Below are 14,926 nucleotides of genomic sequence, written 5' to 3' on the forward strand. Positions count from 1 at the left end.
TTTGCGCAATCGAGGCGTCGCGCGCAAAATGCAAAAAGATCGAGTTCATTAGATAAATCGGGCGGGGGGCGCTTGTGTGTGGTTGAGGGATAATTGAAGGGAACAGGTGGCGAGCGCGAGCCCTAATGCAGCTGGCAAGCATGCAAGCGAGCGCGCAAAGCCCCTTTTTCGCGCGAGTACTCGTGAGCTCGGGCCCTTTTGTCATTCAATCGAGCCACTGACATCGATATACGTATGATGGCTGTCATGCCTCGTTTTGTTGTTGCGCGGCGAGAGTCGGGGGAGAGCTGTATGCACCGTCCGTCCGTCCGTACGTGTGTGTGCGTGTGTGTGTACGGCGATAACCGCATAAGTAGCGCGAATTAGCAATTTCGCTGATTAAGCGCGACCAAACGTCTACTGTGTACAGGGGGAGACGGCGTGTTGACGAGGCATATAGAAATAAGAAGTCAGGTACACAGTCTATATATTGAGAGCTTTTTCAAAAGAATCGCGCGGATAGTTTAACATTCGACAACAGACACACACAGACGCGCACACACACACGAGGACGCACATGATTTGCCGTGAGCAAATGTTTTATGTTTGCTCGCTTTTGTAACTTTTACACACCGATAAAACGCTAGAAAGAGAGAGCGCAAGAGAGAGAGAGAGAGAGAGACTGGCCGAGTTAAATATTTATTAAATGCCGAACCCATCCACGCCCTCGTGCTCCGGGTAATGGGATATGCACAAAGGTATTTCGTGCGTGTTTCTCGCTTCGCGAATTTTTGTCTCTGCTCGCGGAGTCTACTTCCAAATCCACATCAATGAAGCGGCTCCCGCGTCGCGTTCTCAGATCAACTTATCTGAAATTAAACACGTGATAATTTCGCCTCACCGGCACTTTTATCATCCGAAAAACCAATATTAATAGTGCAAATATAAAAAGCGCCGAATCGGAGAAAAAAAGGTGCGCGAAAACATCGCAGCTTGCGCGCCGATTAATAACATCCTCGCGCGCGTAAAACTAGAGCGCGATCGACAAACACACGGCGCTTTGTCAAACATTCGACCCATCTCCCGCTAATAAACCCACGAGCGAGCGCGGCAAGGCTCTTTTTTCGGCATGCGTGGTGCTCGCGAAAGAGCGAAAGAGAGAGAAAGAGAGAAAGAGAAAGAGAGAGCGCGCGCGCGAATAAAGTGCTGATTTTCGCCGGTGGAATTTTTCAAACGCGCCCGTCGCGACGACGACACGCTCGATCAATATTTGCGCAGCCGCTCGGCGCTCACTCTCTTTCTCTCTCTCTCTCTCTCTCTCTCTTTCTCTCTTGCTCGCTCGCAAGCACGCTCCGTACATTACTCGACCTTCCTCGCGCGCGCGGGCTTTTCAATCGCGTCGTCGCCGCGAGCATCCTGCCGAGTGGTCGTCGTGAAAAACTTTCCGCGGGGCGATCGCAAGCGTCGCATTATCGAGCGCCTGGCCGCGTGGCGAATTTCGGTCAAGTCGAACTTACGTGGCGCGCCGGCGGGATGATGCGGAGCGAGCTTGCGCCTTGTCTTCGTCGTCGTCGTCGTCATGGTCGCCGTCGTCGTCGCCGTGCACGGGCTGTATGTATAACGCCCGGGACTTTCAGGATCCGGGCTGTTTGAACGACAAATATTTTGTCGTCAAACTTCTGTGTCGCGCGCGAGTGAGAGAGAGAGAGAGAGAGTGAGAGAGCGAGCTCAATGAACGTGTCTATATGTGCAGGACTAATACAAAGCGTTTTGCGGCGCGAGTTTGCCATATCGGAATCGGATCGCCGCACGTCTTGTAGCGACGAGGCGTTAATCGAGCGTTAAACGATGCAAGAGAAAAAGTGCGCGGCGAATGAGGAGGGCAGGGGGACGGGTTGTAAGCTTGAGCGACGGGCCGAGGATTTGCCAAGGGAGCGTTAAACGCGCGATACACCCGCGCGCATATTGCTCGGTTTGTCGCCGCTTAACATATGAATGCAGCACGTAGAGGGGGACAAATATTTTGGTGCTAATCCGGCGCTCGGAAAGCTCGGCTGCCGACTCCGAGAGAGAGAGAGAGAGAGAGAGAGAGAGAGAGAGAGAGAGAGAGAGAGAGAGACGCCATCTTGTACTCCCGCGCTCGCGCTCGATACTCACCGCTAGCCCGGGGATGCGCGTATACACTTGGGGATTCTCTCTGTGTCGGGCGGGCGGCGGGAGGGTGGGTGGGAGAGAGAGGAGGGGGGGGGCGATTATCGCGTGCGCTTTGTTGCGGGTAAAACGCTTTTTGAGCTGCTGGTTCGCTGCACGCTCCCCTTGCCCGCACGGCTCAGCGAAAAATCAAAGTTTATTGCGAGCTGATTTGCCGGGGGCGGGCGGCTCTTCTGGTTTTATTGAATGTTTCCCTTGGACGAATTAATTATGTTGGCTCGCGGCGACGCCCGTGCCTCGCGGCTTTTCGGGAAATCTGGGGCTATAAGTAATGTGGGACTAGTACTCGGCCCCATGAATTTCAGATTATTCTCATTTAAATAGCCCCGTCCGTCCGTACACACGCACATACTTACATATATTTATTTGTACATACGAAAGCTGCCGCGGAGCTACGCGTTACAAGTTTGCGCAGTCCTCGCGACGAAGCAAGCATGGTTTTCAACATCCGCCACGCAAGGCGCGTAGTTTAATTGGCGCGGATAAGAGTGCAGGCTTCGCGCAGACGAGAAAAGAAGAGAGGCCACGGGAAGAAGAGAAAAGCGCGCAAGTATCCACACAGCAGCCACAGAGAAAGAGAGAGAGAGAGAGAGGAGAGAGAGAGAAGGAGCGGTATCAGAGCGGATCAATTTATGTCAATGTTTGCAGCTACTCTACAGAGTAATAGAGTTGCCATTGTCAATATTATCACTGGAAACCTTATTTTTCTAATTGGATTACAGGTCGCGAAGCAGCCGAATAAAGAATAGCCAAGCGCGTCAAATATTTAAGGCCGGGGTGTCGCGCGAAGCCAAACAGCCGCTCGGGAAAATTATCGCGCGCGTATGTCCGAAAATTAGCGAACACACGCACGCGAGCGCGGAAGCGTGCGCGATGTGTGCAACGTCGGGCTCGCCAGAAAGAGAGAGACAGAGAATGAGAGAGCGAGTGAGCGGAAGAAGGTAGGCGGGGCCACGATCGACCAACCAGCACTTGGCGGCGCGCCTCCGAGATTTTATCTCTCTCTCTCTCTTTCTCTCTCTCTCTCCGCGAACTCTCGACTCGACGACGGCCGAGGCACGGCGAAAAGCTGGCTATAGCGGCACCCCGCGGCTGTTTTATTATTCGTTAATTAACGATATTGTATTGGGCGGCGATCGGCGCGGACGCCGCGCCGAAACAGCGACAGCTGAGTGTACACAGTGCTGCGACTACCCTACTAACGCAAACACGCGAGAGAGAGCCTATGATTTAATGGAACAGCGTATCCTCTTTTTTTCTTTTCTCTCTCTCTCTCTCTCTCTCTTGCTCTCCGCTTCGCAATTACTTGCAAGCAGATTATATTGCGATTCCTGCTCTCTTTGTCGGCACGCGGGCGAGCAGAGAGCGTCTTCTTCGCCGAGTTAATTAAAGTTTGCAGCGTTATATAGGCGTCGTCGTCGCTGGGAGGAATTAATCTCCCTTGAGATGGGAAAAGGGAGGAACAAAGCGCGCTCGAAGAGAGAGTTTTTTCTCTGCCCTCGAGTGGATCTCGCTGCCTGTACATGTAGCGCCAAACAATGCCGAAGCGAGAGAGAGAGAGAGAGAGAGAGAGAGAGAGAGAGAGAGAGAGAGAGAGAGAGAGAGAGAGAGAGAGAGGAGAGAGAGAGAGAGAGATGAGATGGAGAGAGAGAGAGAGAGAGAGAGAGAGAGAGAGAGCGAGCGAGTCAAGTGGCCTCCCGCGCACATCTGCCGTGTTTATGAAAAATCGCTCCCCTCCACGGCGAATCGATCATCGCAAGCCGAATCCATCGTCGTGCACGTCGTCGTCGTCGACGTCGTCGTCGTCGTCGCCGCCGTCGTCGTCGTCGCCGGCTTCAATTAATTGCCTCTCACGGCCTTCTTTATCTGCGTCGGCACACCCGCCGTGCTCCTGTCTGTTATTCATGAGGTGCGCGGGAACCGACTGCGGCTCGGCGCCACGTGTCGACCATCAAAATCGCATTACACGTCGTAACGATGGATGTGTGCACCGCCTCGTTATCGTCCGCACTCTTCCGTCACTTCCATTAGGTCGACCGAAGCAACGACTCGCCGCGTCGCTCGAGCTCGCGCGCACGCAAATCTCGGTGCTGTTCTTCGTCGCGCGTGTACGAATGCAAAACGTCACGATCGACGCGCCGACGAATAACAGAGGCGATTAAAAGATCAAACAAACGACGTCGCATGCTTGAATTTTATTTAATCCCGTTGACGCGTACACAAACACACGCGAGAGGAGAGGGAGACTCGCGACGCAGCAACAACTTGTACATAAATAACGGGGCGCAGCCATTGTCGTCGGTCCCAGAGCGCCCGAATTACGGAAAAATCACGCGCGCCACGACAGCGGGCAATTAGGACGAGAGCGCGCGTTTCCGAGGACGCGCGGCATATGGCGGTCAGAGGCGCGTGATTTCCGTCGTCGATTGCCGACAGCATTGTGCGACGCCCGCGTACGCGCGCAGGAGACGCGGCGGTAACATGCAATTTGCCGGACAATAGCTCGGCCAGCGATACACGTACGCCCCTGCACCGGCTATTGTCGCCCGACAATGCATCGACGCTCGGGCCAATTTCGGCTTTGAAATATTTACAAGCCGCTAACGAGCCGCTCTCCTTTTTCGATTCCGCATTGCGCGACATCAATCGCTCTCTCTCTCTCTCTCCCCGCCTTGAACACTTCGCTCTCCAACGCGGCAGACGTACGCGTATACGGTAACAGGTGCACAGAAATATTGGAAGGCGGATGCGCGGGATTTACGGATCCGTCACGGAGATCGGGGGACGCAGCCGAGCGCGAAGTCCAGCCGGACTAGTGCTTGATGATCCTGGTGGCGGGCTCGCGGGTGAGGATCCTCGGCTGGGGCCGGATGCTGGGCGGCGGTGGCACCGTCGGCCGCGGTACCCTCGGCCGCGTCTCCTTGGTTTCGTCGGCTCGGCCGCGTTTGCCGCGTTTGCCGCGTCTCGGCGCCCCGGCCGTCCTCAGCGACGCCCTCAGCGAGTGCTCGGGATCGTACCTGGTCAGCGACCGACGCGTGAGGCGTTTGCACGGGGGGGGCGAGTCGACGCCTGCGTCCACACTTGTGAACCTGTATCGCTGGCGCGACTTGACCAGAATCCCGTAGTCGACCCCGCGCCTCAGCGCCACGGCGACCTCGCGCTGGAAAGCCTTGCTCGGCGCCAGCGAGTACATCCTGCTCAATCGATCGACCAGCTCGCTCGCGGAGTAGCCCAACCGCCGCGACCCAGCAGCCGGCTTGTTATTATTACCGCCATTAGTCCGTGCCCGCTTCGATTTCGTTCGCTTCATGCTTCTTTCGCGCCCCGCTCGCGATGCAGCCAAAAACACAGACAGAGACCGAGAGGGTTAGGAAAACTCGCCGCGGCTCTTTTGACGAGCGCGCGTCGATGGTCCGATGGGTGATTGTTTTGACAACGCGAGAGCGAGAGAGGGGGGAGGGCCTCGCGGCAGGTAGAGGAGAAAAAGGTTTTCGGTGCAGTGTGTTTGGTCAGTAGCGTGGACTTGACTTTTCCGACGCGGCGGTCTTCTTGGCTTTCGAACTGGAAGCAGGTAAGAATAATATAGTTTTCGCGTCTGTGAAAACAGGGCCAAAGGCGAACGAGAAGGAGCCCCGCCCGAATGCACGGCCGCGCGGTCGACCTGTTTGCCTTGAATTTCGGAAAAGGAGAAGAAAAAAGCGTCCGCAAGGCGATACGATGATTCAGCGAGAACAGAGAAGAAACGGTCCTCGCGATAAGAGGAGCGCGCGGGGGGGAAGCGCTAGTAGGTGTCGTCGCGCAATTGACAGTTCATCGTGCGTTTAACCCTCGATGTAGACACGCGCCGCGCGGCACAATAAAACCGCAGAGCTCGACGCAAAGAGAGAGAGAGAGAGAGAGAGAGAGAGAGAGAGAGAGAGCGAGAGAAAGAAACACTTCCTAATCGCTGCGTGCTCAGCGAGGGATCGGTGTATGACACGGACACAAAGGGCAGGCAAAAAGTATATACAACAAAAGCGAGCCGGCGGAGCATTTGGCCACTTGACGCTCGCTCGCTACGCGCGATGCGGTGGCGTTGTTTCATTCTTAGCCAATGTCGCGTGAAACGATGAAGAGCCTCGATGTTGCTGCTGTTACTGCTGCTGCTGCTGCTGCTGCTGCCGCTGCCGCTGCCGCTGAAATCGAGTGCCAGCAGGTGATACGATTGTTCTCTCTCTCTCTCTCTCTCTCTCTCTTTCATAAAGGGATGCAAGTGCACAGGCAGAGAGAGAGAGAGAGAGAGGAGAAAGGGAGGAGGCAGAGAGGAGGGAAAGAGAGAGACACGGATCGAGGATAGTCTTTGGCAAACACCAATATTTGCGAGAGCGGCCCGCGCACACCCACTTGACTCTCTTTTATTTCTCCCGCAAGCACGGAGAGAGCTTGCAAGCTCGACATCTTCAATTATTGCTAGTTTTTTTTTCGCCATGGTCGAGCACGATCTAATGGATCTGCATACCACTATTCCGAGAATGAGAGAGAGCGAGAGAGAGAGAGAGAGCGGAGAGCGCGGCCAGATACATATTAATCAGCGGTTTAATTACAACATCGAAGCTTGCAAGGACAGTGAGAGAGAGAGAGAGAGAGAGGGCGAAGGACGTTTGGCAATTAATCGCTGCACGCGCTAGACATAACTGACAGGTCCTCGAGGAGGGCTGCGCACGGGCGAGCGTGAAAAGAGAGCAATAAAGGGGATTAAAGATTCGCCCGGGCGGCTGGCGCTGACGTCGATGACGACGTCGATGACCGTATAGCCACGGCGGCGGCGCGTGCAGGCGAGGGTGAGTCAGTGTATTTGCACAAGGCCCCCGCGGACATTCGTCGTCGTCGACGTCGCTGCACTACCGCTGCGGGCCTGTAATATAGCGACAGCCAAAGGCGGACGTAATTTCCTGCCCGCCTGACAACGCGCTGCTCGCTCTCTCTCTCTCCCTCCCTCTCTCTCTCTCTCTCTCTCTCTCTCTCTCTCTCTCTCTCTCTCTCTCTCTGCAGACATGTTTGCCAAGCCAACATACACACACACGTACGCGCGCGTACGGCAACTGCACGCACGCGCAAACCTACTTAGAGGGCCTCGCCCCCCAAGGCGGAGAAAATCGTTGACGCTGCAGCTGCCGCTGCTGCTGCTGCTGCTGCTGCTGCATGCGCCACCAAGACGCGTACGTGTGTCTGCGAGCTTCTCTTTCGCCTTGTTTTAGCGATGACGGAGATTCGCTTTTCTCTCTCGCAGGCAATGGAAAGTAGAACGAGTGTACGAAGAAAATTGGAGTGACGGAGAGCAGCTTCTCTCGCGTCTTTTCTCTCTCTCTCTCTCTCTGTCTCTTCCTCTCGAGAGTGGAGCGACGGTCTCTTGACCTCTCTGCCTTTTTCGAAGCTCTTTGGCACGATAAACAGAGGAGAACCTGCTTGCCGAGAATCAAAAAATTTGTCGCTCTTTCGGCCTCGCTCGTGGTTATACGTGGCTATAGATCGGCGGCGTTGTTGCTCCCGCGGGCGCCAAACGAACGACGATTAGAGAAGCGAGCGAGGGCTGGCGGCTTCCTCCCATGCATGGTTCCCGCCAGGAGAAAGAAATTGCGATCGTAGGAGAGGATCAAACTCTTTGCACAATGGCGAGAGATACACTCGAAGGAATCCATCCGGATTTGAAGCTCGGCCTCGCTCTGGGGAAATCCCCCGAATGATCCGGCAACGAAAATCGTATACCTTATAATCTAATCTCGTGGCGGACTCCTAAGCCCGACTAACTTCTTTTCTCCGCGTAAGAGAAACAGCCGGGAAGAACGAGCGAACGGACAATATATTCCGGCTTTCCCGTAATTTCCTTGGAAATTCGCCGATCTCAAAGACAAACAGAAGCAGAAGCCTCGGGCCACCAGATTTTATGAGATTCCATAAGACCCCAAGAGCTTCGCTTTTTCATCCTTCTCTCTCTCTCTCTCTCTCTCTCTCACTCTCTCTCTCTCGTCGTTCAATTAAAACGCGACAGGAAGTGCAGTACTAGGGGGAATCCTCCGTTTGTGTGCGCGCTGTTTGGACATGTGTTCCGCCCTGGTCACGCGCTTTGTCACCCGGTCAGAGAGAGCGAGAGAGAGAGCAGTCTAAGAACAACATTTTAACCGCTCTCGCGGGCGCGAATCTCTGGAACAACATTCGGGCATATGGCCGCAGTTTAAAAAAAAATGGCCGAGGCAAGTACTCAAAAATGTTTATGCAAGCTCTCTAACAACAAATAACTTCTTGGGTACAACCGCCTGTCTCTCTCTCTCTCTCTCTCTCTCTCTCTCTCTCTCTCTCTCTCTCTCTCTCTCTCTTACTCTCTCGCGCGCTCGGGCTTATTTTTCTTTGGCTTTTCATTGAATCAACCTTTCGCTTTTCCATTATCTTAATTTACTCCCCCCCTCTCACACTCCATCATATAGTTGTATTCTCTCTCTTTTCTTTCCTTCACGAGCAGGTAAATATTTGATCGGCGATCTATCTACCCACTCTTTGGAATATTACTACTTTTTTAAATCTTACTCATTTAATTTACCCTTCCTCTCGTTCCGACCAAAGTTCGGCTTTTTTTTTCCTTTTTTCAATTAATTTAGAGATGAAAACTTTTTTTCCGGGTGATGGGCAATCCACTCAAGTAATGTTTGACCGCCGAACGATAAACCGTATACATGTTCAAACAATCAGGTTGATTGCACGTCTTTGCATTTAATCAGAAGTATTATGCGCGGCGTTATCCGCAAACATTAATCTCGCAGCGCGCGCACGTGAGAAAAAACGGCTAACGGTATTGCTGTGTAAATATCGAGGCAAGGCTGCGTTTCCCTTGATTCTCGCGCAAGATGCCAAAACGACGGACAAGAAGAAGAAGAGGAGGAAGAAAGTCGAAGAGATCGTGTGAACGGAAGAAACCTGCTTCTCACAATCCGCCCACATATCCGCGCGTATCATCGCGCGTAACGTCGTCATTAGGGGACAGATATCGAACACGCCTATGAACTTTCTGAAAAGATGCAACGCTTCGCGCCGACTCTCTCTCTCTCTCTCTCTCTCTCTCTCTCTCTCGGCGCTCCCCTGCACGGCAATCGAGCGCGCACAACACGCGTTTCACGCCAATCGGCTGCTGGGCTTGACTTTTGTACCTTTGTGCCGGTCGGGTCTTCCGGGTCGCATTCTTCATCGCTCCGCTTTGTGTGAGTCTCCTCGCCAGCGTCCGAGAGCACCGGAGTGACGCGGCCGAAAGCCAAATCTTGCGCGCTCACGAGTGTTTTGTCAATCGTCCCCGTAAACGTATACACGACAGTTATGATTCGCGCTCTGTTATTGGAGGGGCGTTTCGCTGTAATTTGTCATGTCACAGCATATAAATAAACGCGTCTTACTTTCTCTCTCTCTCTCTCTCTCTCTCTCTCTTCTGTTTTATTTGTCGATCGAATAGATCGATATAACAGTTGATCCGCGAGAGGATGATGAAATTTCCATTGGCGCATCGCGAATTCATCGGATGCTCGTCTTTGGGCGATCAAACGAGTGGAGCAATCTGTCGCGCATCAGAAATGCAAATAAGCGCGTCTCTAAGTGAATCCTAATTCACGACAAACAGCTTGCGCGCATGCATAGTAGCTGGGCAATAAATCAGGGCAACCAGTTGAATAGAGGCCATTATATCCAAATGGGGAACAAAACGCTGCGGCTAGTACGGGGGCGATAAAACGCTGTAGTACACACACGCGCGCGCGCGCGCAGCAAGGCAAAAAGTCGGACGGGTGTGCGTTGCTCTCTCCGACAAAAGAGTGGAGGAATCATCTGGCTGTTGGCCACTTAATAACGGTCGCTAATGTGGCCACCTAAAGAGACTTACAAGTAAAGTTTCCCGAGAGAGAGAGAGAGAGAGAGAGAGAGCTTAGATTGTGGCTTTGTGCCGGGCGCCACGCGCGTGACTCTACGCCTCGCTCCGCAGGGCGTCTCCTCTCCTGAAAATCCCACGCTGGGATAACACCAGGCTGAGCCGCCGACTGACAAATTTTACCGTGCTCTCGTTTGTAGTAATAGCTCAACGCGTGCCACCGGCAGTCCTAGTCGTGGTCGTCGTAGACGTCGTGCTCGTCGTCGTTGCGTCTACGCGCAGCCGGGGAGACGTGGCAACAAGCACCGAGTGCAGCTTGCACGACCTGCAGCTATGCGCGATGGGGGGATGTGCGCGTATACATATATAATGCGAGCGCGTATGTATAGATTGGATTTGGGATCGGCTTAGCCGAGCGCGAGCGCTGATTTAAGCCAATGAGCAAACAGCAGCAGCGGCAGCGGAACTTCGCGCTGATCTCGTTATATAGGCTCCCCTTCTCTCTCTCTCCTCTCTCTCTCTCACTCTCTCATTCTCTCTCTCTTTCTCTCTCTATGCGCCGTGCAGTCCTCTTTTTCTTTTTACCTACGCGGCATTGTGCGCGCGCGCGCGCGGAGTAGCGCTGCCGCGCCCCGAAGGAAAAAAATCCATATAATGTTACAAAAGCCGCCGCTTCTTGCTCGATTTATAAGCCATTCATGCGCGCGGCTAATCTCGCGTGGTGCCTCCGATTTTTCCCGTTTCCCGGTCGTCTTCACTTGTCGCGCGCACAAAGCGCGATGAAAAACGAGCGGGCGCAGCGGCGCACCCGACGTTCCGTGGCAAAGGGATGACTTTTACGGCGCTCCGTACATGTGTAGCTGCCGTTACGCGACACTGGCCGAGGGCGCGCACGCGCACGCGCTTGTGTGGAAAGGACACCGTATAAACATTACCGATTTTTCTACACCGCCGAGACAAAAATATCTATTTGCTTATCGCATGTGCAAGTGCACACGCTGTTTGTTTGTCTCTGTCTCTCTCTCGGTTTAACCCAAACAATAAATAAATATATCGGCGCCAAAGTGGTTTGTCAATAGGCGTCGTTTATAAATATGTACTTCATTTAGCGCGGCGTGCTTTCCGCTCGCTTCCCGGTGAAACGAAAAAAAAAAAAAAAAAAAAAACTTGATGGCAAACAATCGGCGCGCTATAGCCGAAACGAGAGATAATATTCGCGAGATGCGTCGGCGACGACGGCAAAAAAAATCAGCGCGTCTCGATCGACGTCTATCAAAACACACTCCAGCGCACGGGCATATATACACAGCGAGCAGCTCTTAAATATTTAGAAAGCACATATTTAACCGATCGCGATATGCTAATTTTTGTCGGGGCGCCGAAAGTGCAAGTGCTTGATTAACGCCGTCGAACAACATCATCTCTTCATCGCGGCGCGCGCGTAACAATATTTGTCCGCGTATACAGTTTGAATATTATTACCTAAACTGCATGGGCACACACGCCGCGCGGCGCGTTGAATCATCAGACCCCAAGCACAAGTGTACAAGCACAATAAAATCCACATCAAATGTTGTCTAAGTTATTACCTCGTCGCGCCGCGTGTGTGTGTGTGAGAGTGTGTGTGTGTGTGTGTGTGTGTGTGTGTGTGTGCGCGCGCGCGCGCGAAGCTATCTTAAACACACATATTTACACAATTGAAAACGGTAAGCAAGAGAGAGCTCGTCGTCTCGCGGGTCAACCAAACAGTTACAAACACACAAACAGACACTCGTACAGATGTTTGCTCGAATCAGAAATTAGGCTTTTCGGCGCGCTACACGGATACCTAATTCGCATTGCTGCCTGTGCCTAGTATTTTAAGCCCGTTTAAGTGTGTTTGTCGTATAATATTGACATCGTACACACGTGCGCGCACACATACACACACGCACACGCACACACATACACAGAGGAGCGCAACACAAAAGGGCAAAGGTCGCAATTTTCGCGAGCGGACCCGATTCCCTCTCGGTTTTTTAGCCAGGCGGAGAGGAGACGCGCGCACGCGCGATCCCTGTTTGCACGAGTGCGCGCGCGTATTTGGCAAAGCCGCACGAAGAGAGAGAGGGAGAGAGAGAGAGAGGTCGGACAGTTATTATGTATGGCCTGGGAGGGGCGACGCAGTTGACAAATCATTAACTATGCATCGAGCTGCCCAGCAAATACTCGTTACCTAGCTCTCCCTCCGCCGTTATGACGCTCTCTCCCTCGCTCTCGATATTTCACGGGAACGAGCGCGCCTGCTCTCTTCTCTTTGATCGCGCGCGCACGTAGCTCTAATGATTTTTGCGCTAATCAGCGAAAAACACTTCCGCGCGCGAGCTCGGCGCCGCGGATCGATTGGCGCGCGCTGTTTACGCGAAAAACACAATGGGGCGCGCGACGCGGCGAAATGAAATTTGCGCAAAATGGCTTGATTACAGGCGCATTTCCGATTGGTTTTTGAGCGATCGGCGCGTAATGAAACGCGCACCGCCCCGGCGCCCCGGCCGTTTGATCGCGCCGATTTTCGTGCCGCGCGAGCTAGTTTGATTTTCCTTTTACACCGCTGTTTATACTACTCTCTAATGATTTTAGCTGTTTGCCCTCGAACGACTCGCTCGCGCTTTTGCTCTCCTTTTTTGCCTTTTCTTTTTGCCCCTGTCCCCGTGGACTTGGACGCATATGATAAGCTCCGATCGCGCACTATCGAAAGGCTGCGCGGGAAAGCTCGCTTGGAAAATCGCCTGCTCGTGCGCAATACGTAATTCCTCCAATTATCGGCCATCCACATGTACACGCGCGGCCGTCGCGCGATCGATAATCAAATTAGAGCATCGAGTAAGAGGAGAAAAAAGAAAGGAAAAAAAAAGAGTCCCCCCGTTCGCGTCGTATTTGTACAAGCCACACACGGGTTAATTCGAGATTAAACGTTAATCGAAACCCTCCGGTTTCATAAATAACCGAGTGAGAGGAAAAAGGAGAGCCTCATCGAGTGCTCTGGCCGCGCAAATATCGGGGGAAAAGGAAAAAAAAGCCGAGTACCGCGGTAGGCAGCGCATAAACCGCGCTGCACTGCCCCCGGAAACAGCTGCATAATTGAGCTCGTCGAAAATGACATCACTCTCTGGCGCGGTTAAAGCGCCGATAAATTTTTGACGCGTCGCAATTAGTCGCAGCAGGGCTGGGCTCACGAGCGAGGAAAAAAAGGGCTAGCGGTGATTATCGAGGATGATGCAGTCTATTTCACGCGAGCGCGCGCGCGCGATTAATACGAGGCGCACGAGGCGCCGCTGCCTCTTCCGGTCGCGTGGCCTCTGTCGCGCATCAATTATGCACGATGTGTACGACACTCTCGCGCTCTTCTCACGATCGCGCGCAACTCTTTCTTCGGGAGCGCTGCACCTGCGCGTCCGCGCGAGTCCGCGGAAAGAGCGAGAGCAAGAGAGAGAGAGAGAGAGAGACATTAGCTAGATTAGCGAACGGCTAGCGGACACTTTGGTCAATACGCGAGAGCAGCAGCCAGGCAGCGCGGAGTCGGGCGAATTGGGAGTGGCGCAAACATTTGCCTGCGCCGCCCGGCCAAATTAAAAGCACACAGAGCTTCGCTCTCGCGCGGCGCACGTCAAGATCACTGCTGCTGCCGCCGCCGCCACCGCCGCTGCTGCTCTCTCTTTCGAAAAAGGTGTTGACGAGCTTCAATATTTGCCGGCCGATACGCATTCCAAAAAAGAAAAAAAAAAGAAAACAAAATATAAAAAGAGAGTAAAGCAGCAAGCGAGCGTCTATTTCTCCTTTTGGCTGTCGCGATTATCAAGGGAGCATCCACGCACGCGGCTCGTTCAGAACGGGAGAGGATTGAGCGCGGAGGTGTGGGCTCTTTTAGGGATCGCACGGCGCCGATGACTCGGCGAGACTCCCGAAAGAAGAAGGCGAGTGGAGTGCGCGCGCCGCGCGATGTATAAGACGCGCAACGGTAAACAGGCATAGCGCGGAGAGAGAGAAAAAAAGTAGAAAGAAGCAGAAGAAGAGGTTGTTGAAGAAGAGGCGGACGAGAGGAGTGGATGCGCGGTAGGTGCCCAGGTGCCCGTGGGAGACGCTATACTAATTGAGGATAGGCGCGCATCACGGTAGCCGATTAACACCTCGAGTGGGCCACACACGACGACGCGGTAAAGCCTCGGTCGGTCTGCTTCGCGAAACTTGCACGTCGTCGCCGTGAGCGCTGAAATATGCAACGGGGCGCGCGCGAGGAGCCGAGCCTCTGGGTGGTCCGCATGCATTATGTAAGCGGCGTTGTCACCGTGCTATTTTTACCGCTTTCGGGGCAACATGGCCGATTCATCATGGCGCGCGTGCAGAGCGCAGATAACGGCGGAGGGGTCGAGCGCAAACAAGCGCGCATAATTTTCGAGCTTTTTCTCGCGCGGGGGAGTGCTTTCTTGAGCTGCGCGCCATGCATGCGCAAATACAATCTTGCGCATACACCCATAGTGCGGCAGAGGAGAGAGCGCTTTTTAATTAGGAGAGAGGGGGGTGGGGGGAGGGAGCGCTCGTGGCTTTTGCGGCGCCACTGATATTTTCCAGCGAAGGGTTGGCTTTCCCTTCGGGCGCTCGAGCGCAATTTTATCGGCTCCGGGCCGATCCTCGTCCGTGCCTCTAGCTCTCAAGCAAGTCTCTCTTTTGAGAGAGGAATTTTTTTCCGGACACACAACTACGTTTCCAAGACGATTTGCGCGGCGCGAGCATCGATTTTCGCACGAGCTCGCTAATGATATATTCTTTTATTTGGTCGTTGGCGGCGACGGCGGCACGGATATACGGCTCTACGTT

General features: G+C 53.6%; 1 protein-coding gene across 1 annotated transcript; it reads right to left on the reverse strand.

Moving 5' to 3' along the window:
* Nucleotides 1–5,002: 5,002 nt before the first annotated feature.
* LOC131670554 (uncharacterized) lies at nt 5,003–5,500 on the reverse strand. Its single transcript, XM_058946235.1, has 2 exons — nt 5,280–5,500; nt 5,003–5,207 (listed from the first exon to the last, which is right to left on the reverse strand). Exons 1-2 carry the CDS (start codon nt 5,498–5,500, stop codon nt 5,003–5,005), a joined length of 426 nt encoding a protein of 141 aa, XP_058802218.1.
* Nucleotides 5,501–14,926: the final 9,426 nt, after the last annotated feature.

Source organism: Phymastichus coffea, unplaced genomic scaffold (genome assembly GCF_024137745.1).
Source record: "Phymastichus coffea isolate CEN01 unplaced genomic scaffold, Cenicafe_Pcof_1.1 PCOF00111, whole genome shotgun sequence".
Classification (NCBI taxonomy): Eukaryota; Metazoa; Arthropoda; class Insecta; order Hymenoptera; family Eulophidae; genus Phymastichus; species Phymastichus coffea.

What these genes read in the sequence shown, in the direction of transcription:
- LOC131670554 (XM_058946235.1), bottom strand. Translation starts at nt 5,500, where the DNA reads ATGAAGCGAACGAAATCGAAGCGGGCACGGACTAATGGCGGTAATAAT. An exon ending in AAGTCGCGCCAGCGATACAG is followed by an intron (nt 5,208 to 5,279) that starts GTTCACAAGTGT and finishes GTCGCTGACCAG; the next exon opens with GTACGATCCCGAGCACTCGC.